Source organism: Watersipora subatra, chromosome 6 (assembly GCF_963576615.1).
Source record: "Watersipora subatra chromosome 6, tzWatSuba1.1, whole genome shotgun sequence".
NCBI lineage: Eukaryota > Metazoa > Bryozoa > Gymnolaemata > Cheilostomatida > Watersiporidae > Watersipora > Watersipora subatra.
Genome location: NC_088713.1, coordinates 15,676,960 through 15,701,629, shown reverse-complemented (window position 1 = coordinate 15,701,629; position 24,670 = coordinate 15,676,960). Strand labels below are relative to the sequence as shown.

General features: G+C 38.6%; 1 protein-coding gene across 1 annotated transcript; it reads right to left on the bottom strand.

Moving 5' to 3' along the window:
• Nucleotides 1-550: 550 nt before the first annotated feature.
• Nucleotides 551-16,545, bottom strand: LOC137398075 (uncharacterized). Its single transcript, XM_068084179.1, has 7 exons — nt 16,454-16,545; nt 14,803-14,943; nt 14,366-14,506; nt 13,926-14,066; nt 4,232-4,372; nt 3,792-3,932; nt 551-737 (listed from the first exon to the last, which is right to left on the bottom strand). The coding sequence occupies exons 1-7, from the start codon at nt 16,543-16,545 to the stop codon at nt 551-553; spliced, it is 984 nt and encodes a 327-aa protein (XP_067940280.1).
• Nucleotides 16,546-24,670: the final 8,125 nt, after the last annotated feature.

The following is a 24,670-nucleotide window of genomic DNA, read 5'->3' as shown; positions in this document are numbered from 1 at the left end:
AATTTGCTTACAACTTTCTTTCCACTCAAACACATTAATCACAAATTGGTTCTTGTTGGCAAACTTTTGGATCTGGTCTACTGTAACTGGGTACTTTAACATTTTGATATGCGAGATATTTTGATATGGGATGTAATTCGATAGTCTGTCTACATGTTTCAATGACAGGTATAGACATGAGAATACCACTCACAAGAAAGCACTTGTTGCCAACCAAAACTTCTGGATCTATTTATTCTAGTTTATTCATTAATTCCGACCTCTTCTTCTTGGCAGTAAACTTTATGCTTAGCTACTTCGCAAATTCTTTAATCTCAGGCATCGTCCTGTCACCTCTATTATTAACAATTATAACTGCTTTTTTATTTGCTAGAATCTTTGGAATTGGTCTGTAAGTTGCACCCCTGAGAGGTTGCCAACAATAGATTTCCAAATATAATATGGACACTCATTCCAAAAATTCATGAAGAGCCATTGTTTGTAAATTCATCTATATTTCTAATAATTTTTGCTAGCTGTCAGATCAACTTATTAGATAGATTATTTGACGCTAAGATAAGTACCACCCGTGCCTGAGAGTACCCCAAAACCGAGTGGTTATAGAACCACGCTTCAAATGGGAGAATACAGCCTCTACACTCACCCGAGCCTTTTTTGTATCCAATGTTTGCTGAATCCTATCAATAATGACGGTTTTGGCATATTTCCACACAAAATATGTGTCAGCTGATTGAAAGCTAAACACATCAACAGTACACTTGTTTTTTACATCATCCACCAAAAGCATTTCTTATCTCAACCCATGATGTTCTGTCAGTTCCACCTCTCAGCACACTGACCAGGTCTGCTTTTTCATGCGCGGTGTAACTGATATATATCTATTTTCAGCTAAAGATTTTAAGCCTTTCGCACTCAGATCGTTTGGTGGAAGGCGTCACTTACCATTTACAATATCTTCAAGCTCAGTTTTTTGAAGCTTACTCATATTTCCAAACCCCAAGCACATTGCATCCTCTCTCATTTAGTTTGCCGAGGCCTCTGCATACAATTTCTTCACATTGCAAAGAGCATTATCCGAGCCAGGCTTTTTATGAACACTGTCTACCAATATCGGTATACCATTGCTAGTTTTACCAATTACCTTACATCGACCGACAATGCGCTACGCCAGCTCAGCCTTGCTCAATCGACTATACTTTATCTTTTTACTTTGCTCCTCTTGGCATCTTGTCGAAGCCAACTCTTATTCCACTTTCCGTATAAATTTTTCACATTGGTCAACCTCTATTGATTTGGCTCGCTGGCCATGTTTTCTATTTTGTTAATCCATCTTATTTATACTATATATATCTTTAACCCTACATTAAATGACCTAATGTTCAGTCAAGTGTATAATAAATAGACAATCAGAGGCTTAAAGAAAAGCGTATAATAAAAGAGGTTGTAAAAATGGCAAGCGTGACCAGCACATAGGTCTTGCTGTCGCGTGCCCTTTAGCAGCCGTACAACTCTTAATAAGTTCTTTCATGTTTTTTATATTGTAAATCCATCTTTTTCCAGATCCCTCTATTTGGAGAAGTTTCTAAAATTCTAGAATTTTTAGACATCTGTAGATGAAAAAAGGTAGGTCAAAAATTCTGGTTCAGATCAGCCCTTTTACACACTACTATAGTTACAATTCAGTTACAATAGTTTCCTGCTTTGTTGGTAATACTAACACTAGTTTATTTATTTTGGACAATAACTTTTGGTCAAACTTGTCGAGAGTAGATGGCTTTTTACCATCATCTACAAATAAGTTATATTAAATTGTAAAGGACAGCCTTTTGTATTGGACTACCCTTCTATTTGACTTAGTTAATAAAAAGAAACACGAATCAACTTTGTGACTTTAAATACGTAAACATTAATGCCTTAACAAAGCTAACAATGATGGGTTAGTGCGTGTGAGTGGTGCAGTGAAAATTTATGGTTGGGGTGCGGTTTTGCCGTTGCGATGGCCCAGTCACGGGCGGTGCGGTATCGGCCGATAATTTCAGTGCCGTTTTTTCGGTGCGTTAACCGGAATGGTTTAGGTTTTTCTACGCTTTTCATCTACATTAGAGCAAATCAGTTGGTCACACCGATCTCTGTGTTTTGGTTGTATCAATATGTTGGGTATCGGACAACTATACCACTCTATTTTTAAGTACAAGGTATTTACCATTTAATATTCATCCAGCTTCTGATTTTGTCGTTTACTTTTCAGCCAACTTGAATTGTTGGTGTATAAACTTTTCTTAAAAATCTGTTTTTTTATTAGTTATAGACCACTGCAGCTTGACAACTTATACAATATTATAAGCTAACATAAACCTAGCCGTACCAGAACAATAAAGGGTAAAAGGTAATTACTAATCTTTTTTAAAAAGGTATTTTTTATCGCATTCTTGCCGATTTTCATGCATTTTACTCGTAACATTATGACTTTTAGTTTAGCTTTCACGGTGCATACTTAGAACTGGCATGTATAACAAAGTAACCTATTCAACCTCAAAGAATTGTGTCTAGTCATATTGCACCCGTAGACGCATACCCTTACTCATAACCTGGTACAGCTATATAGATAGTTACTGACCATACTAACCCCTTCTCTGACCAGCGTGGTTCAGGATGACACCGGTTTTTTTTCATAGACAATTTTAAGAGAACACCAGTAAATCTCTGTCCTCACCAGTTCTTACAGAAATATATTGCCAAAAAAACAAGCGAAATCACAAAATCTTAATATCATCAAACGGCTAGCATTCCTGCTGCGCAGCTCATGAGGCAGGTTCAGTGGTAGCAAAAAAGAACGACACAGCCTTATTCTCAGTTCTATCACGTTTGTCAAGGCCAGTCGTGCATCCGAAAAAATTTTCCCAGGCAGAAACAACTAATCTGGACAAATGGTTAATCATTATAAACTTGTAGGCATATTTTTAACTTATAACTATATTTAATAATATTGTGTAAAAGTTCATTGCACCCATTGATATGTTGGCTAGAGTTTGCAGCAAAAACTGGTTTTTGTGCCATAGAAAACGAATTATATGCAAAGTAACTTATGAGAGCAGTTTATAAGCTATATAATAATAACCTAACCCGCGACCCAAATATGTATTAAAAAACTAATAACATAAAAATAATACTCACAACACATGAAAAAAATCCACAAAATTTGAATCAAATATGTTATAATTTGCTTTCCCAGTTGCATTTTGAATTTTGATTTTGTGTGGATACAACCCATCTCTTTTCACACCAAGTATATTTTGCATTGCTAAACTAGTTGATATCATCGTTCAAACAATTTTTAGCCGAGCTAAACTTTGACATTCAGAGCATGTACTTTTTGCGCCAATGAAGAGAAGCTTTCAGCCACATGCGCATTTAGCACAGGCCGGTTAAGCACTAATTTTAGCTCTGAAATATTATTAAAGAGTTTATCGAAACTACCAATGCCAACAATTAGTGGTTGTATCACAAATTTGCAAACCGATCAACTGATTTTAAAAAGATGCATCACAAAATGAAACCAGACGGCCTCAGAAAGGTTTGTTATAGTGAGACGAGTCTCTTTCTACAATAGAGACAGTTACAGTGTGGTGCAGCCTAATTATGTTGTAAAGCAACCTAAATTTGATTAACATGTTTTGAATTGAACAATCAAGACTGCGCAAGGAGGTTAAAACCATTAACTAGGACAGTAATGTTCATAAACGCAACAGACTCTTGCCAAAGTTTTTTGTGTGATACTACTTCATACCTACCTGAGTGAGGATTTGAAGAAGTTGCAAGAACCCATGTCAAGTTTCTCCAGGGAATCCAGGTTTTCTAGAACAACATGACCAGGAAAATCCATCTTACTGCGAGAGAGGTTCAGCTCTTTCAAACTGGGCAGGGCAACAAGCCTGTAACAAAAGTTTCTAAGCTATCCAATAATTTCAAACCAACCTTCAAATTTACTTGTTGCACGTTGAAGCAAAATTTTCTACAATAATGACATTTCTACAAGATTTACTATTCTTTTATTTGGTTCTACAGGTGAACGATCTAACCATGCACACAATAAATAATCAATCATTGAAAACTACTAATCACATCAGATTGATCGTTTTAAATGAGGATTGACAACATTAGATTGACACATTCAGCACTGTGCAAAGAGGTTAAAATCAGAATTTATTTTGTGATATTGTTTCACAACTACCTGAGTGGCGATTTAGAGAAGTTAATACTGTGCATGTAGAGCTTCTCTAAGGAATCCAGATTTTCTAGGACAACAGGACCAACAGAATCCATTTTGCTGTGAGAGAGGTTCAGCTCTTTTAAACTGGGCAGTGAAGCCAGTCTGTAACAAAAGGTTATAACTTATCCAATGAATTAACATCAAGCCTTCCACTTTACTCGCGAATTTTGCTCATTTAGCCAATCTTGGATTGTTGCTCGTTTGATGTTGTAATCAGCTTTTTCAACGTTTAGTTTTTTAGTGCCGCAAAATGTCTCTTGGCTTTTTCTTGAGCTCCATTTTTATCCATTTTTATCTCCATCTCTATCATTTTTATTTTTGAAAATAGATAACTTCTAACGGCAAACGCTAATGAGTTTACGACGAATCCCACTACCATAACCGTAATACTAGCAATTTATTGTGTGCCATAAAATACTATAAGCTCTTCATATCATTACTGGATACGATAAATAACACAATTCCATCTATTTGAATGTTGATTGCGTGTAGTTTATTAATTAACACCCCGGAATACTTGACAATCTTGAATTTGTCATTAAAAGTTGTACATTGAACCGCACACTGGATGCATATGTCCAGTAGAGAATAATATCTTTAATATTCCACCTCGAGGAATAACTAGCTCAAACAATGCTTTTATATCAGAAGCACTTATCCACTTTAGTCTGACTTGATACACATTCACAGATTTTGATTTTGATCTGCCATGCATGTATTATACAACAACTCAACCTCAGCAACAAATTTGCCAATATAGGCATTACCTCATTCATCCGAGATTGACAAGTTTAAACCGTTGAGCTCCCAATGAACATGGATTTTTAATTATTGGTAGGATGGCGTGGTATGGTTTCTACCACATCAGCTTTACTCTGGGAATAATCGAAAGGAGATTTGACTGTTTACGGTTCCAGGAATTTTTGAAGTGCCAATTCCATTGATATATAAATAAAACATATTGGGGTAAAATGTAAATATTCATTAACTATTAGTTTGGCTAGTCTACCCATAATCATTGCGTCAGTACTAACTTTTAAAGCGTTTTGATGAACTCTAAATGAGCCTGGTAATTTGGAAAGGAGCTGCTCATACGTGTAATAGCCCAGCTGAATAGTAGTTGTTCTACAGTTGTACGTCTAACTGGTCATTTCAGTCAAATTGTAAAAAGATAAATATAACGTAATTGTCTTGACACTAATACCGGTTGCCTTCACGGGCTGATCGAGTTTCATGCGACCGGTTTTTTATTGTCGATGAAGTCATTTATTAAAAATATGACTGGACAACTATTTAGCGGTTATCCTATAGATTTTTACAACTTAACTCTCGTCATAGTGATAAACGAACATAACAAAATATTACATAGCTTTGTCAAAATGTTTGTCGAATCTCATCAGCAGCGGTAGCGATAAAATGATTTGACAATGTCAATTGATGGCATGATGACCCCATGTTATATTATTTGAAGCAATATAAATTATCCTTATACTGCACGACTGCTTTGTGCAGTGTGAGTAAAAATCAGCTGACATGAGGTCTACCTCTTACCAAAGCTATTTCAAACTTTCAAATTAAATAGCAAAATAAAATGGTGTTGGCACAAATGGAGATAAGAAATCCCTGAGATTGAGATTTTGATCCGTACAACAATCCCTACAACAAAACTGAGTACTGCAAATTGCCCAATGAGTTTAGAGTAACCGCTGAAGATATTCTTGAGATTGATCAACTAGCCAGAGCTCTCAGATTTATCATACAAGACAGTAGTTGTAAAGTAGGTTCTCTACAAAAACAATTGTCTGATCTAGGCATGCATCACAAACCGTCTCCAAAATATCCATCAAACAGTAAACATAAGACGGATATGGATGTGCAACGGAGTGGCGCCAATAGTTAAGGTACTTACTATCGGCTTCCTGAGTGTAATTCAAGTGTGGGTACTAAAATGCCTTCTGTAACTCAATACCCCATTTGATTACAAAAGGGTAGTGCCCGACCATAGTAAGTCATTCATATCTCTGGGAATAGTTAGACTTAATGATAGTATTAGATCTTACGTTTACTGTTTACTGGAGGCTCAGGTGCAAGCGAGATAAGCGAGTTCCTTCCTCGAGTCTCAACAAGGATTTTTAGTTCTTGTCAATGACTTTATCATGAAAAAACAAGCTCTCCAAGATTCTATACCAAACTTTGAAGACGCCCTTCATAAAACTCTTGGGCAAATAAATTATGCTATAGTCAAGGGTCTGTACATGATACCGTCAGACTTGAACGCTTAAGGACAAAACATAAAAGGATTTAACGAAAAATTAAAATAGCTCAAACATTTGATAGCGTAGGAATAAAACCTCCACCACTGAAACACAAACCTGCACCGCTAAAACAGCCACCACCCAATCCTGTGCCACTACTACACCTAAAATCAATGACTTCTGTAAAACCATCCACAAAATTGTTTTCACCGACTGATCCATCCGTAAGAGAGGGTGACGTTCGCAAGGGAAATAAACTGTTCATCAGCAGCTCTATTATTAATAGTTGCCACGGGTATAGCCTATTCTAAGATGTAACTTTTTGCGGTCGTATAAAGTTATGACAATGCGGCTTGTTGAGCAGCCTTTTTCATGGTTTTGTACCCGGGTATACCTTGTGCCTTGGCCAAGTTTTTGAGTTTGGGTAACTTAATATGCCATTCCGGTGGAATTTCATACCTAGGTACGGTCTACCTTGTGGTGTATATTTTTCGGTAGACTCTTTATATTCATCGTACACGCCAGGTCTGATGAGATCAGACAACTCCACTTACTACTACTCAAAAATTTTAAGGCTACCCTCTCACAGAGCCCCAGACCTTCAAGAACTTTACAAAGTAAGCGAGTGTTTTATTCTATAATGTCCATTGCAAGGTTGTTTGCCGCATCCATGTAATAACGTTTGTCATCAAAGGCGGAAACGGTCTCTTTTGTAAAAGTCTAGTTCTAAATCTCGTGCAGTTGTGATCAGAGGTTTGTCATTTCCGTTTCTGGAGCAGGTTCTCCGGTAATCAGACACCGCTTGTAAGGTCTCTAAGCTTAGATTTTTAGTTACACACTTTTTCACACCCTTGCATTTTGTCAGTCTCCAGCCCACCCCTGCAACGCTATAAGACTTGGCACATAAAGCTGCAATTTCTACAATTGGTTTTCCACCGCCTTCATCCTTAGACAGACCTATCACTTTCTTGCTTTTCCAACTTTAGTATTGATGATCTTTAGGGCAGTTTCTCGTATCATACCTTTCTAGTGGCGTTTCCTTATAAAAATAATTTGGCTCTATAAATAAAACAAAGCTGTCCGTGTTAGTATACGTCATTCGAGCATCAGGGTATTGCCATCGTATCTCATCATAAAATAATTTGCACATGAGCAATTTGAACAGATCTAAGATCGCTTGACCAAAGTAAATAGGTTTGCTTAGGATCTATGTAGAACTTCTCATGAGAATGGCTGCCAAGTTGTCATTAAATTCTTTTTACACTTAAATCGCGGCTTATTTATGAGCTTTTGTTTGCGTTTCATTACAGTAGTCAACTCCACATCTATTCATTTGCAAACATTCTCCATAGATTTTCCAAACACCGCGTTGTTCAATGGCTTAAAAAAGTCCTTTTCAAAATCAGTCTTGCCCTTTTGTAATGATCGGTATTTAGCCGAATGTACGGCTCCATCCATGCACTTTCCTTAAAATTAAGGACTCGGTGTACTTTGGTCAGATGCAAACCCTTTTTCAAATAAAACTTTAGATTTTTGTGATGCACAATGTATTTGCGCTTATCTCGAATGTTTGGCACCAGCTTAGGAACCTTTGCGTAGCACGATTCACCGTGCTTGTCAAGCTCTCCCACATCACGCAAATACTCTGACCACTGATCAGGTTTTATATGTAGATTCAAGTGCCAGCGGAAAATCATTGTGTTCATCGTGTAGATTTGCTGGGTATTTTAGATCTACCTCCGCAATGTAGCCTTCATCATCATTAATGTCGCGCATTTATCTTTCCACTGAAACTTACCAGTCGGTAACTTTTGCGACATGACCCACCCATACAAGTTGTTCTGGTCTAAGTAAATTATGTAAGCGTTATCTTTTTGTTCATTATATCCCTCTACATAAGAATTGTTGGCCTTGGCGTATCGCAAGCCTCTGCATGTAGACACACCACCTATTTTACCACTCTCTACAAAATTGTTCATGTGTACATCACTGATGAGCTCCAGTCTTTGTTTTGTTATTTTAAGCAATCCATTCCACGACAATAAGGGTGCTGAAATGTAATGACACAGATCAAGACTGTATATGTCCATGGCTGTTGATCTATGGCTCTTAAAAACATCCGTCATAAGCAAGACATCTGTTTTAAGATAGAGATCATGATAATCACCCAAAGTCTCACACCCCAGCTCTTTCCACACTTTTTGAGCATGCCGGTAGTCCTTTTCACGTACACCGGCATAATTTTCAATCGATAAACTAAAGTGCACTTTATCTGGGAGTTGTCGTTTTTTAAACCGCTCGTGAGAATACATGTACTCGTACAGGAATACAACCTTCTTGGAAAGTAGGCTGGCATGCTCTGGATAATCTCGTTTAAGTTGGGGTAGATCATCCAGACCTTCCACCACTTTGGCCAATTATCTATTGAGGTGCTGAAGGCTGTCCATAAACTCAAACCTACATATTCTCATAGACACATACTTCTCATCAGTGTTGTTTATAACATCATTATCGTCTGCCCCCTCAAATTTTGTACACTTGTGCATCTGCTGCCACATGGATGACTTTTCATTCGCACAGGCTATATGCGCCACTCCCAATTTTCTGTTTGAGTTTTTTGCATCACTGAAGGATCATCTTCATATCCCTCCAAACCGCATGCAAAGCAGCATTTATCATTCTGCGACTCATCAACACCAGAGTCTTGATAAAGTTTGGATTTTTATGTACAAACGCTTCATCAAAATTCTGTTTATACTCAGTAACTAGATCCGCATCAACGTCAGCCTTTTTTTACCCATGTAGCATTTCATTTGTATACCTTTCCAAGCTTTGACAATAAGGTGAGAGTCATAGCCACGAAAATGGTAAAATATCACCTTAATATTTCTAAATTGTCTTAATTTAACATTGCATTTGTCATGAGCCGGACCTCTGTACAACCCCGATACATGATCGTGGTCCCTAACCATAGTCATATCACTCAGTTCTCCACCCGGCTTTCTACATATCCAACACTCCAATGTACCCTTTTCATAATCCTTACAAATATTTGGCTCCTGTTCAGGAGTGATGATCATCGCAGCAATCGGTAAAATCACAACATATTCTTCCAACTCTTTTAACACAATAAATAACTGTTCAATACAATCTTCTCCTCTGTACATTTTAAACTTTACTGACACACCCGTGCTGTCAACCAACTTTAATCCATACCCACACATGCTTCGTGCTTTTGTCTCTCTAATTATAATTGACTCCAAATCTGTGTTGAGTGCATATGGTGCTTTCTCCATATTTTTATTGTTCTTGAATTTCATTACCGACCCTGGAACAGGCCTTTTGACAGCCTGAGTTTTATCATGGAGCTTTAGGCACACCTCAACATGATCTTTAAAAGTTCGCTCACAAGTAGAATGATGAACGCATCGTACACAAGTGTATTTGCTACGACCTCCTGTTTTATCAGTTTGTTTCCTCATTAATGCTGACATATTTTTGATCCACATGCAGTGATCTTTATAAATAATTAAATTCACCTCAGGGAATCCTTCCTCTCGGTATAGACAATTATCCATGTCTACAATCTCCATCCCCCTTTTATTTTGCTTACAACCTTTTATTTGCTTACAACTTCCTTTCCACTCAAACACATTAATCACAAGTTTGTTCTTGTTGGCAAACTTTTATATCTGGTTTACTGTAACCGGGTACTTTAACATTTTGATATGCAAGATATTTTGATACGGTATGTAATTCGATAGTCTGTCTACATGATTCGATGACAGGTATAGACATAAGACTACCGCCCACAAGAAAGTACTTGTTGCCAACAAAAATCTCTAGATCTATTTATTTTATTTTTTCCACCAATTCCGACCCTTTTGTCTTGACAGTAAACTTTATGCTTAGCGACTTCACAAATTCTTTAAACTCAGGCATCGTCTTGTCACCTCTATTATTAACAATAATAACTGCCTTTTTATTTGCTAGAATTTTTGGAGTTGGTCTGTAAGTTCCACCCCTGAGAGGTTGCCAACAATAGATTTCCAAGTATAATATGGACACTCATTTCAAAATCCATGCAAACCATTTTTTGTAAATTCGTTTATTTTTCTAATAATTTTTGCTAGTTGTCAGATCAACTCATTGAATAGATTAGTTGACGGTAAGATAGGTACCGCCCGTTCCTGAGAGTACTAAAAAACCGAGTGGTTATAGAACCACGCTTTAAATGGGAGAATACAGCCTCTACACTCACCCGAGCCTTTTTTGTATCCAATGTTTGCTGAATCCCATCAATAATGTCGGTTTGGGCATATTTCCACACAAAATATGTGTCAGCTGATTGAAAGCTAAACACATCCACAGTACACTTGTTTTTTACATCATCCACCAAAAGCATTTATTATCTCAACCTGCGATGTTCTGTCAGTTCCACCTCTCAGCCGACTGACCAGGTCTGCTTTTTCATGCGCGGTGTAACTGATATATCTCTATTTTCAGCTAAAGATTTTAAGCCTTTCGCACTCAGATCGTTTGGTGGAAGGCGTCACTTACCATTTATAATATCTTCAAGCTCAGTTTTTTGAAGCTTGCTCATATTTCCAAACCCCAAGCGGATTGCATCCTCTCTCATTTAGTTTGCCGAAGCCTCTCCATACAAATTCTTCACATTGCGAAGAGCATTATCCGGGCCAGGCTTTTTATGAACACTGTTTACCAATTTCGGTATACCATTGCTAGTTTTACCAATTACCTTACATCGATCGGCAGTGAAGTACGCCAGCTCAGCTTTGCTCAACCGGCTATACTATATCCTTTTACTTCGCTTCTCTTGGCATCTTGTCAAAGCCAACTTTTATTCCCCTTTTCGTATAAATTTTTCACATTGGTCAACCTCTATTGATTTAGCTTGCTGGCCATGTTTTCTATTTTGTAAATCTATCTCATTTATACTATAGATATTTTTAACCCTACATCAACTGACCTAATTTTCAGTCAAGAGTATAATAAATAGACAATCAGAGGCTTAAAGAAAAGCGTATAATAAAGGAGATTGTAAAACTGGCAAGCGTGACCAGTGCATAGGTCTTGCTGTCGCGTGCTCTTTAGCAGTCGTACAACTCTTAATAAGTTCTTCCATGTTTTTGTACTGTAAATCCATCTTTTTTTTAAATTCCTGTATATGGAGAAGTTTCTAAAATTCTAGAATTTTTAGACATCTGTAGATGAAAAAAGGTAGGACAAAAATCCTGGTTCAGATCAGACCTTTTACCTACTACTATAGTTACAATTTAGTTACAATAGTTTCCTGCTTTGTTGGTAATACTAACACTAGTTTATTTATTTTGGACAATAACTTTTGGTCAAACTTGTCGAGAGTAGATGGCTTTTTACCATCATCTACAAATAAGTTATATTAGATTGTAAAGGAAAGCCTCTTATATTGGACTACCCTTCTATTTAACTTAGTTAATAAAAAGAAACACAACTCAACTTTGTGACTTTAAATATGTGAAAATTTATGCCTTAACAAAGCTTACAATGCTGGATTAGTGTGTGTGAGTGGTGCAGTGAAACGTTTTGGCTGGGGTGCGCTTTTGCCGTTGCAATGCGCCCGGTCACGGTGCGGTATTGGCTGATAGTTTCAGTGCCGTATTCTCGGTGAGTCATCCGGAACGGCTTAGGTTTTTCTACGCTTTTGGTCTAGAGCAGATCACTTGGTCACACCGATCTCTGTGTTTTGGTTGTGTTAATATATTGTGTTTCGGACAACTATACCACTCTATTCTTAGGTACAAGGTATTTACCATTTAATATTCATCCAGCTTCTGATTTTGTCATTTTCTTTTTAGCCAACTTGAATTGTTTGTGTATAAACTTTTCTTAAAACTCTGTTCTTTTTATTAGTTAGAGACCGCTGCAGTCTGACAACTTATACAATATTATAAACTAACATAAACCTAGCCGTACCAGAACAATAAAGGTAAAAGGTAATTACTAATCTTTTTTTATAAACGTAGTTCTTATCGCATTCTTGCTGATTTTCATGCATTTTACTCGTAACATTATGACTTTTATTTTAACTTTCACGGTGCATACCAAAAACTGGCATGTATAACAAAGTAACCTATTCAACCTCAATTAATTGTGTCTAGTCATATGGCACCCATAGATGCATACCCTTACTCATAACCTGGTACAGCTATATAGATAGTTACTGACCATACTAACCCCTTCTCTGACCAGTGTGGTTAAGGATGACACCGTTTTTTTTTAGACAAAGTCAGGAACACACCAGTAAATTTCTGTTCTGACCAGTTTGTACAGAAAGATATTGCCGAAAAAACAAGCAAAATCGCAAAATCTTATTATCATCAGACAGTTAGCATTCCTGCTGCGCAGCTCATGAGGCAGGTTCAGTGGTAGCAAAAAAGAACGACACAGCCTTATCCCCAGTTGTTTCACGTTTGTCAAGGCCAGTCGTGCATCCAAAAAAACTTTCCCAGGAAGAAACAACTAATCTGGACAAATGGTTGATTATTATAAACTTGTAGGCATATTTTTAACTTATAACTATATTTAATAATATTGCGTAAAATTTCATTGCACCCATTGATATGTTGGCTAGAGTTTGCTGCAAAAACTGGTTTTTGTGCCAAAGAAAATGAATTATATGCAAAGTAACTTATGAGAGCAGTTTTTAAGCTATATAATGATAACCTAACCCGCGACCCAAATATGTATTAATAAACTAATAACATAAAAATAATACTCACAACACGTGAAAAAAAATCCACAAAATTTGAATCAAATATGTTATAATTTGCTTTCCCAGTTGCATTTTGATTTTGTATTTTGTGTGAACACAACCCATCTCTTTTCACACCAAGTATATTTTGCATTGCTAAGCTAGTTGATATTAGCATTCAAACAATTTTTAGCCGAGCTAAACTTTGACATTCAGAGCATATACTTTTTGCGCCAATGAAGAGAAGCTTTCAGCCACATACGCACTAAGCACATGCGGGCTAAGCACAGATTTTAGCTCTGAAATATTAGGAAATAGTTTTTCGTAACTACCAATGCCAACAATTAGTGGTTGTACCACAAATTTGCAAACTGATGAACCGATTTTAAAAAGGTGCATCACATAATGAAACCACACGGCCTCACAAAGGTTTGTTACAGTGAGACGAGTTTCTTTCTGTGATAGAGGCAGTTACAGTGCGGTGCAGCCTAATTATGTTGTAAAGCAATATAAATTTGAGTAACATGTATTGAATTAAACAATCAAGACTGCGCAAGGAGGTTAAAACCATTAACTAGGACAGTAATGTTCATAAACACAACAGACTCTTGCCAAAGTTTTTTGTGTGATACTACTTCATACCTACCTGAGTGAGGATTTGAAGAAGTTGCAAAAACCCATGTCAAGTTTCTCCAGGGAATCCAGGTTTTCTAGAACAACATGACCAGGAAAATCCATCTTACTGCGAGAGAGGTTCAGCTCTTTCAAGCTGGGTAGGGCAACAAGTCTGTAACAGAAGTTTCAAAGCTATCCAATGATTTCAAACCAACCTTCAAATTTACTTGTTGTACGTTGAAGCAAAATTTTCTAAAAGAATGAAATTTCTACAAGATTTACTATTCTTTTATTTGGTTCTACATGTGAACAATCTAACCATGCACACAATAAATAATCAATCATTGAAAACTAATAATCACATCAGATTGATCGTTTTAAATGAGGATTGACAACATTAGATTGACACATTCAGCACTGCGCAAAGAGGTTAAAATCAGAAATTATTTTGTGATATTGTTTCACAACTACCTGAGTGGCAATTTAGAGAAGTTAATACTGCGCATGTAGAGCTTCTCTAAGGAATCCAGATTTTCTAGGACAACAGGACCAACAGAATCCAATTTGCTGTGAGAGAGGTTCAGCTCTTTTAAACTGGGCAGTGAAGCAAGTCTGTAACAAAAGGTTATAACTTATCCAATGAATTAAAATCAAGCCTTCCGATTTACTTGTTGCACGTTGAAGCAAAATTTTTTATAATTATAAAATTTCTACAAAATTTACTACTCTTTTATTTGGTTCTACAGGTCAGCTGTCAAACCATGCACACAAAAAGTAATCACCCATTGAAAACCAATAATAACGTCATATTGATCATTTTTAAATCAGTATTGAAAAAATTGAACACATTCAGGATCATGCAAAGAGGTTAAAATCGGATACTATTTTTGGTACTATTTCACACCTACCTGAGTGGCGATTTGGAGAAGTTGCAAGAGCGCATGTCAAGTTTTTCAAGAGAATCTAGATATTCTAGAACAACCGGAGCAGTAGATTCTATGATACTGTAAGAGATATTCAGCTCTTTCAAACTGGGCAGTGAAGCAAATCTGTAACAAAAAGTTCACAATTATCAAATTATCTCCAATCCAGCCTTCAAATTTACTTGTCACACGTTGAAGCAAAAATTGGAAGAAAAGGTTTGACACATCGAATTTCATTCCTGTTCTATTCGCTTCAAATTTAGGCTAGTTTTAAACACGGATACAACAAGTATATTACAAGAATCTTTTAAACTGAGTATAAATTATAATAAAAATATTATTCCAAATAACATTTAGAATCAAATTTCACATTAGTAAAATTATAACTAAGATTTTTTGCTGCTTTGTTGGTACTACTAACACTAATTTATTTATTTTGGACAACGGATTTTTGTCAAACTTGTCGAGAGTAGATGGATTTTTACCATGTTTTACAAATAATTTATCTTAGATAATTACTGCCTATACTAACCCCTACACTGACTTTTGTAGTTCAGGGTGACACCGACTTTCTCTAGATAAAGTCAAGAGAACACCAGCAAATCTCTGTCCAGTCCTTAAAAAAAAGATCGTGCCAAAAAGTGGCAATATCGCAAAATCATAATATCATCAACTGGCTAGCATTCCCACTGCACAGCTGATACCAGTGGCATACCCAAAAAAACTTACTTAGTAAAAACAACTACACTGAAAAAATGATTCATTATTCTAAAATTGTAGGCATGTTTTAACTTTATAACTATATTTAATAGTATTGCGTAAAAGTTCATTGCACCCATTGATATTTTTGCTAGAGTTTGGAGCCAAATTGGGATTTTTGTGCCATAGAAAATGAGTTATATGTAAGTTAATTTATAAGAGCAATTTATAAGCTATAAAATAATAATAACCTAAGCTTGAACGCAAATGTATGTTGAAAACAAATAAAATAAAAAACAATACTCCTATCAGATGAAAAAAACTACAATTTTTGAATCAAATATATTATAGTCCGCTTTGCCAGATGCATTCTGATTGTTGCTTTTGTTTGAACACAACCCATATCTTCTGACACAAGTATGTTTTGCACTGCTGAACTAGTTGATATCATTGTAACACACAAACAATTTTTTAGTTGAGCTAAATTTGGAAATTGATAATATATACTTGTTGCGCCAATAAAGAGAAGCTTTTTGCCACATAAAAATTATGCACATGCAAATAAGCACAGATTTTAACCATGAAGAGATTAGTGGGGAGTTTATCATAACTACTAATGCCAATAATTAGTTGTTGCACCACACATTTGCAAACCGAAAAAACTGACTTTAAAAAGGTACATGTATATCACAAATTGAAACCACACGGCCTCACAAAGGTTTGTTATAGTAGGACAAGTCTCTTTCTATGATATAAGCAGTTACAGTGCATGGAAGGCTAATTTTTTACAAAGCAACCTAAATTAGGATCTACAAGTAAATTGGGTTTAAGGATTCAAAACTACGCAAGGAGATTAAAATCATGAACTCAGACAGTATTGTTCATAAACACAAACGAGTTTTGCAAAAGTTTTTTGGTGATACTATTTTACCCCTACCTCAGTGAGCATTTGAAGAATTTGCAAAAATCCATGTCAAGTTTCTCCAGGGAATCCAGATTTTCTAGAACAACTTGACCAGGAAAATCCATTTTACTGTGAGAGAGGTTTAGCTCTTTTAACCTTGGCAGTGAAGCAAGACTGTAACAAAAGATTCAAAATTATCCAATGACTTTAAATCCAGCTTTCAAATTTACTTGTTGCAAGAAGAAACAAAAATCTCTACAAGGACGAACTTGCTAATAAGATATTGACATAAACTAATCTACCTAAGTAAAATAAATAAGATCAGCATGGGCTGTAGAAATATTTTACATTGGCTCAACACTCGCAGATAATTGTGTCTATTCGTTTAACCATAGATACAATATGCTCATTAGTTAGCTAGTCACTAATCAGATATGCTTCAAGTACAAGAACAAGTACGTTGACATATTATGACATTGTGATACATAAAATAGAAAAACATCCATCACTTGAGTTACCTTTAATGATTAATAATTGGCTAGGTTTAGCTGTGTTCATGCTCTTTATCAATATCATAATGAAATACTGCTTGTCAGGTAAACGCATGTAATACTGCTTAAAATTACCAAAAACCGTAATTTTATTGCCTAGGCTCTGTATTTTTCAATCCTTTTGTAGAGTGAAGCTTTATCAGAGGTGACAATGAAATAGTTGGTGGCACTCTATATAATGATCAGCTCATTAAAATCTAGAGAAAATAAACTTTGTCTTTTGTTGGCAAAGCAATGCTATTTTTGTCAATATTTTGGAGTTTTCTTCATTCTGAGATACACTAACGCTTTGCTAGCATTTTTTTATTTAACCTAAACTTAGCAATACATCAGCTTGACATATAAACCACTCTTCCACATAATCTTAATTTTTTACTTTTCGATGAGATCTTCAGAAACATCTTATATACTGGAAAGCTTGTATTTGAACAAAATCTTCATTTGAATGCCGCCTCAATTGAACTGGCACTGTGGGAAAAAAGTTGAAAAACAAAATGTCACTGTTTACTTTAGCGTCAAATTTTTGGACCAGTGATTTGGGTTTCTTGATCTTTAGAAACCCACAATAGAAAGTGATAAGCAAAAGTGTGCACAAAATAGTGTTAATACTGACTCGGCTACATCAATAAAAATTAATTATTTAGCGGTTGATGTTTGAATCAAAGTTTGTTTATTAAATACAAAGCTTACATTTTTGTAATAACTTTAAAACCAATAGCGTAGACATACTTAATAACTAGCTCAGACTAACAACAGTTATTTTGTTTAATGCAGCAACGATAATTTGACGTATGAAAAAACTATTCCAAATGATAATCGAAACTGCACCACTATTTTGAATGTAACTTGTGTTGAAAGCTTAAAATTATTTTTACACAAAGTTGCTCTAAAATTTTCACTTTGCTAATAAAAAATATCTGAACCTTAATATCGACTAGTTCAGCAATGCAGATGAACAGTTGAGATCAGCAAGCACTACAAAATATTAAGCGACAAAAAGGTACAATAACTCATTACAAAATCCGCCATTATTTTGAAATCTGCTAAGCAAACAAGGCAAAATATGTTTTTAATGTTTTTTAATGCATATTCTGGTGAATGGCGTTTATCTGCACATGAGCCAAGCCAAAACCAAGCCAAGCCAAATCTGAGTAAAGCCATAGCCAAGCTGAGCTGAGACAGAGCCGAGCCGAGCCGAGCCAGGCTGAGCCGAGCCGAGCCGAGCCAGACTGAGCCGAGCCAGGCCAGGCCAGGCCAGGCCAGGCCAGGCCAGGCCAGGCCAGGCCAGGCCAGGCCAGGCCAGGCCAGGCCAGGCCAGGCCAGGCCAGGCCAGGCCAGGCCAGGCCAGGCCAGGCCAGGCCAGGCCAGGCCAGGCCAGGCCAGGCCAGGCCAGGCCAGGCCAGGCCAGGCCAGGCCAGGCCAGGCCAGGCCAGGCCAGGCCAGGCCAGGCCAGGCCAGGCCAGGCCAGGCCAGGCCAGGCCAGGCCAGGCCAGGCCAGGCCAGGCCAGGCCAGGACAGGCCAGGCCAGGCCAGGCCAGGCCAGGCAAGGCCAGGCCAGGCCAGGCCAGGACAGGCCAGGCCAGGCCAGGCCAAGCCAGGCCAGGACAGGCCAGGCCAGGCCCAGTCAAGTAGAACAGAGGCGGGGCCTACCCGCTATAGAAGCTTGAAAATTTGAGTTAGAAGGCAGAGCTGTTCTGTGCCTGTTTACTGCATGTTACTTGATCATTATTGTAGAACTCATAAACTAAGCAGAAATACATCTATAAACTCATGCAGTGAGTCCCGTACTAGTGGAGGAAAAGTGAAGGTCACACGAAACATTTAAACTGGTTGCAGCAGTGGAATTTCTGACAACCCCAAGCACTCCACCACAAGACTCGCATTCAATCACTCGATTCTGGGTGAACTGGGCTTGCCTGAAAAACCTCAAACACTGCTCCTGCTGGGAGAACTTCCTGGCAACAGAAAGAAACCCAGAGAGAGCTGTGGAAAGCCCTGCAGTACCAGACCCAGTAGATGCGCTGCTCCAAAAGCATAAAATTACTTAAAGCTCCGACAGGACTTACCTAAGGAAGCCGCACTGCTCCCACTAGAAAAACTTCCTGGCAACAGGAAGAAACCGAAGAAGGAGCTGAGGGCCACAGACTCGGTAAGGTTACTGCTCTGGAGAGGTAGCAGAAACCTAATGAAAGCCAAACATGGCCATTAGAAGAGCACGAAGAGCCGATTCAGGATCTGACCTACTAGTCAAAGCACTAGAACGGGTGCTTTTGATCCAAGGGCTCAGAAACCGGTACAACGCTTCACGACTCCCCATTACACAGGAAAAAGGGAAGTAGAGTATTTTATTGCTTGCTTGATGGAGGTAGCGGTAGACAGAAGGAGCAGCCCTGTTGCACCTCCAAGAGGAACTAGGCAAACAGGCTAAAGGCTGCAGACGGGCCGAGGATCAGGAGGCCATATTCAATGCCCTCCAGGCAAAATTCGAGCTATCTACCTGGCACGCACTAAGCCAGCTTAACACCCTTAGACGGGAGGAAGGAACTACACTTCAGGAGCATGCTATGGTGGTCGAAAGGCTGGTACGCATTGTGTACAGAGACTTGCTGAACCATCAGGGGAATAGCATGGCCAAGACGACATTCTGTAGCTCACTAAGGGTCCCTGCCCTGCAGGGACATGTGTTGGCTGTACACACGCCCACACTGATGCTCACACTGATGCCCACACCAGCTGATGCTGCACGTGTCGAAAATGATTACTTCCAGACTCGAGGAGGCATAGGCAAACCTATCGAATCTTCGGTGCGAGCCATGGAAGGAAGATCTTCTGACCAGGTAAACCGAACGTTTTTGGAAACCAACATTATTACACAACTAGCCCGGCTAGTCCAAACTTTTACGGAAAAGGTGGACTGGCTCCAGGGGTGGGTACACGCTCGAACCGAAAGGAGGAACCAGCTAGCTAGCTTTATTGGGGTTGTGGCCGACTCGGGCCTGTACGAAAGAACTGCCCCCACCACTCATAACAGGCTTCAGGAGGCGAGGAGTGGCCACAGCAGTAGCTCTGACTACTGACTGTGCCAAGGCTAAGCAACCACGGAAACATATTAACCCTTTGGCGACCGCGAGTTTACGGCTGGAAATTCCCCAGCGCACCAGTGCATTTACTAAGGCGATTTGAGCCTTGGACACCACCGCGTAAAAACTGCATCAATTTTCATCAAAATTGAAGTAAAACATAAATTAACATGCATAGGAATGCTGAGAAATTCCTCTACAAGCTGATACTTTTTTCATGTAGCTAGCTTGCATTTGCTTTTCTGCAAAAGTCTCAACTCGTTGAGGTTACGAGTTTCTTTCATTGTTGTACGTTCTTTTCAATTGTATTTTATATTGACTAAAAGATTTTGGCAATGTTGTATAAACAATTCTTTTATGGATTCATATGTTCACACGAACTTGCAAAAAAAATTAGTCGTATAAGAGCATTGAAAGCGGAGTTATGAGCTCCGGTGTATAGGGGGAGCGCCACTGAAAATGCTCGAGACACCTTGTCCATAAGCAGCACAAGACAGTCACCTGACAAGGTTGCTCCAATTTTTGTCCAAATTGGCACAAAACAGCAAATAAATATGCATCTGGAAGCTGAGCCATTTTCCTGCAGAATGAGATTTTTTCCTCCACACAGCTTGCAAAAACTTTGCAGCTAGACATCTATATATACACAGTTACGATTTTTTGCTCTGAATTTGTATGCATTTCTTGAGACTAGATTTATGTAAAAATTTTGCATGTTAAGTCATTGCACCGGTTCATGCATGCTGCAGCAAAATATTAACTGGTTGTGTGCAAGAAGAATTAAGTGGTGAGCCTATATTCACACATTTGGTGAAGCAGCAAAAGACAGGAAGCATCATTTATTATGAGCAGAAACAGCAAACCATGGACTGCTAGATTGCAAAACAATATGAGAACATAACTCTTTAATTAGACTGCTGCTCTGAAGATGGCAGTGTGCATCAAAAACAGCACACCAATGCACAACTAATACAATATATTAGCAAATGTATGTACAAAAGGTAGCAATGCAAAGCAGTGAAGCATTTGCAGAAACTAAATAAAATACCATTTGTAAATAAATTTAGTTAGCATGATAAGGATTAAAACATGACTCGCACAAAGATATTCCACAAGTGACTCCGCTGCCAGTGCATTCAGCTTGCTCATCAACGATGTATACAGACAACTGGTGCACATAGCCAGAGACAGCAACGGAAAGCAAATAAGTTAATTCCAAATTTAGATCTGTTAGATGGAATATACTGTCTGAAGTTGAGCCATCCTTTTCATGCCAGCAAGCTTTCATCTACAGATATAAATTTGTCAGATAGAAAAAAAGGATAGAACCAGTCGCATGTCATGGTAAAAACATTTTCTAACTTGAAAAATATATTGCCAGCAGGGTCTTTAAAATTGTCAATAAAGTGTAAACTTGCTTCTAATTTTCTTACAATTTTTAAGTTGATTCAAAATCCGCAAAGATAATAAAGGAATGTAGACCAGTAAGGCAAAAGAGAAGGCGTTTTGAGAATACCTATATGCAAAACTAAAAAAACAACTTGCCAAATGTTTATCATCAACAGGCTCCGAAGCATTGCAATGTTTTTGAAGGCCATATTTATTCGTTTCGATAAATATAATATTAATTATGGCCAGTGTTTAAAAAGCTTTGAGTAATAAAACACACTTACCTGTTTAAGAATTCAAACTTATATTCCTGCCAGGCTGTCAGCAAAATGTCATTATTTTGGTTTTAAATCAGCTCCTCTTTGATATCCGTCAATATTCGCCGTTTCAACACCGGCCGTTTCAGTCTCACTTTCGCAATCTAATTCATTATGTTGATTTTATTTTTTACTTTCATCGTCTTCCTCACATTTTTCTGGTCTAAAATCCGCTTCTTCACTTTAAGACCAGTCGGTATCTTCCTATAAACAAATTTTTTAGCAGCGCTTCAAATTTCGCGTTCGTTCACGATGATCAGCTTTCCATAAATAACGTTCAACTTTTAACAGCGTGTTCATTTTGCACATGCGTAGAAGAGAATAATTATAGTGTTAAAAAGTAGTATGATATATTTTAAAACTTTATCAAAATATTAATTAATTAGTTTAAAGTCATTTTTAAAATAAATAAAATAATTTAAAAAATACCTATCGAAGACTCAGATCTGACGGGCAATTACGAGTTTGGTACGCTGAGACTGCGCTCTCAGCCCGTCAGATTACAGGAGCAGTGTTCAAAAGGTTAAAGCCACACGGGGTTCGGTGGAAGCTGATGGATGGTCTTAACCAGCATAGACTAGATCGAGGGAAGTTCGTGCGCAGGAAGGACCTATGGAGACACGAAATTACTATCCGTGCTTGGGTGAGGCAAGCCCTGACGCTTTCCCGATCCCAGATACCGCCTACGCTCCTCTGTGTGAATGGCAAAGATGTAGTCCAAAACGAAGGATGATGACCCCCAAATGTCCTCCACTCAGACATTGAGAACCATCCCAACCTGACCGGACAGTCAGAAGCCTGCCCTAAAAGCGGCAGGACCGGTACTTTCCCTACCTTGGGAATGGCAACCGCAGAAATCACAAACCTACCACAGACGTTAGACGGCCCAAAAGACTGGTCCTACTCCACCGCAGAAAGAAAGTATTCCAGGCCTCACAAAAGATGTCCTGGAAGACACCACTAAAGCAAAAAGCCCTCAGCCGACCTCATTCCACCTGATATTTCCTCCCATAAAGAATGGAGGGACGGCCCATCCAGTTTCTCTTAGACATGGGAAGCACTGCAAACCTGATGAATAAGCAGGTCTTTAACCGACTGCCCAGAGCCGTTCGAGACCGACTCAAGGAGAGTGACAGCCACGGGTTACTGGCTGACGAAACCTGGCTCCCCTTCTATAGGATATTTTGGCTGACAATTCATCTGAGAGATGTGAGGACTGAGGAGGTCTTTGTAGTCAATCGCCTAAGCAAGGATGCCATACTGGGAAAACCATTCTTCATGGCCCATCAGTGTTCGTTTGAGTATGAACAACCGGTGGTCCGAGTGGATGACGAGCAGCTAGTCTGCACAGATGGGCTTTAACGACTGTTACATAGCAAAATACAGGTGATCGGGAGAAGGTGGTTCCAGCCCGGAGGGAGTTGGCAATTCATTCTTGCATCACCGTGAGAAATTATTGCTCTATGGGGCTGATTGAAGGGTTTCTCGACAAAATCTCAGTGGCAAATAGCCACTGAGAGTAGCCACTGAATCAGCCATGACCCAAAGGACTGGTCATCACCCCTAGTATGAACATGACGGAGTGGCCATTGGATATCTGGTCCAAAGCCACCATTGGCACATACACGGGGGTGGAGACCCCACAAGTCGAGGAAAACAACTCTACTGTACGAAACCTGTCCGACTTCAGCCAATGGAGTGCCCGAGTTGACCCGACCGCACTGTGAGGGGCGAGTCAGACAGCGAGGTTGGCCTCCATGCTGAGTCGGTATGCCACCGTGTTCAGTACGGGCGGCGACGATGTAGGTAGGACCTACGAGGTAAAACTTTCCATTCCACTCAAGGAGGTAACTCGTCCAACCTGGCAGCTCCCCACAGGCTCGAGCCAGAAAAGGAGGCGGAAGCTGAAAGACAGGTCTAGGACCTACTCAAGAGGGGCTCATCAAACCAGCTAGAGTAGCCTGAAGCTCTCCCGTGGTGCTGGTCCAAAAGAAGGATGGGAAATAGCGTTTCTGCATTGATTATCAGCGATTGGACACCGTCACCGAGTAGGACGCCTACCCCTTACCCAGGATCGACGACAGCCTGGACGCGCTGTCTGAGAGTCATTACTTCAGCACATTGGACCTGGTGAGTTGGTATAGGCAAGTATCCCTGGATGAGGAAGCACAAGAGAAGTCGGCCTTCTCATCACAATGTGGATTGTGGAAGATGTTGCCCTTCTGGATGACGTCCGCCCCAGCCATTTTCTAAAGCAGTGGTTCCCAACCTGGAGGGCATTCCCCCCCAGGGGGGAATTTGGTATTTTAAAGGGGGAATTTCAGTTTTTATAGTTTCGCGTTTGCCGAATGCACATTTATGCCTTAACAAAATCCTAAAGGTGTTTTCTGTTCTCTTTCCTTTTCTATTACATGTTTATTCTGGCTAGGGTAGACCAAGTGACTTTTATTGTACCTTCATTAAAATACAGTCTGCATGTACTGCACATGTAATAATCTTTGCCAACAGTTTGGAAAAATTCCAATAAGCAATATTGACCTTAATTAATGACCCTATTAACGAAGGTCACTAAGGCTTAGTTTGACGTTGTGCTGCTCACAGGGCACATGTAATTGACACAAGGACACACTCACTTATCAACTACTGCACCACGTGTGAAAGAAAAAAAATCTGGTAAGATTATTTGTACAAGTATGATCACATATATGCTTACATTATTGTTTCCTATTATCACTCATGCCATGTCTTACTTGCTTTTCTGCAAAGAAGTCGCATAATCATGCATCTATAGAAGTAGATCAAATAAAAAATTCTAATACAGTCACAGATTATTATTATTGTGCAGACATATACTACATCGCTTATAATATTTTTCATTCGCTGCTTTATATTAGAACTATCAATTAGTGCAGG

Bases quoted from the DNA above. Each gene is read 5' to 3' on its own strand.
- LOC137398075 (XM_068084179.1), bottom strand. From the start codon at position 16,545: ATGGATTTTCCTGGTCAAGTTGTTCTAGAAAATCTGGATTCCCTGGAG. The intron at 14,067-14,365 runs GTAGTTGTGAAA...CTTCTGTTACAG, and splicing joins TTCTCTAAATTGCCACTCAG to ACTTGTTGCCCTACCCAGCT. The intron at 3,933-4,231 runs GTAGTTGTGAAA...CTTTTGTTACAG, and splicing joins TTCTCTAAATCGCCACTCAG to GCTTGTTGCCCTGCCCAGTT.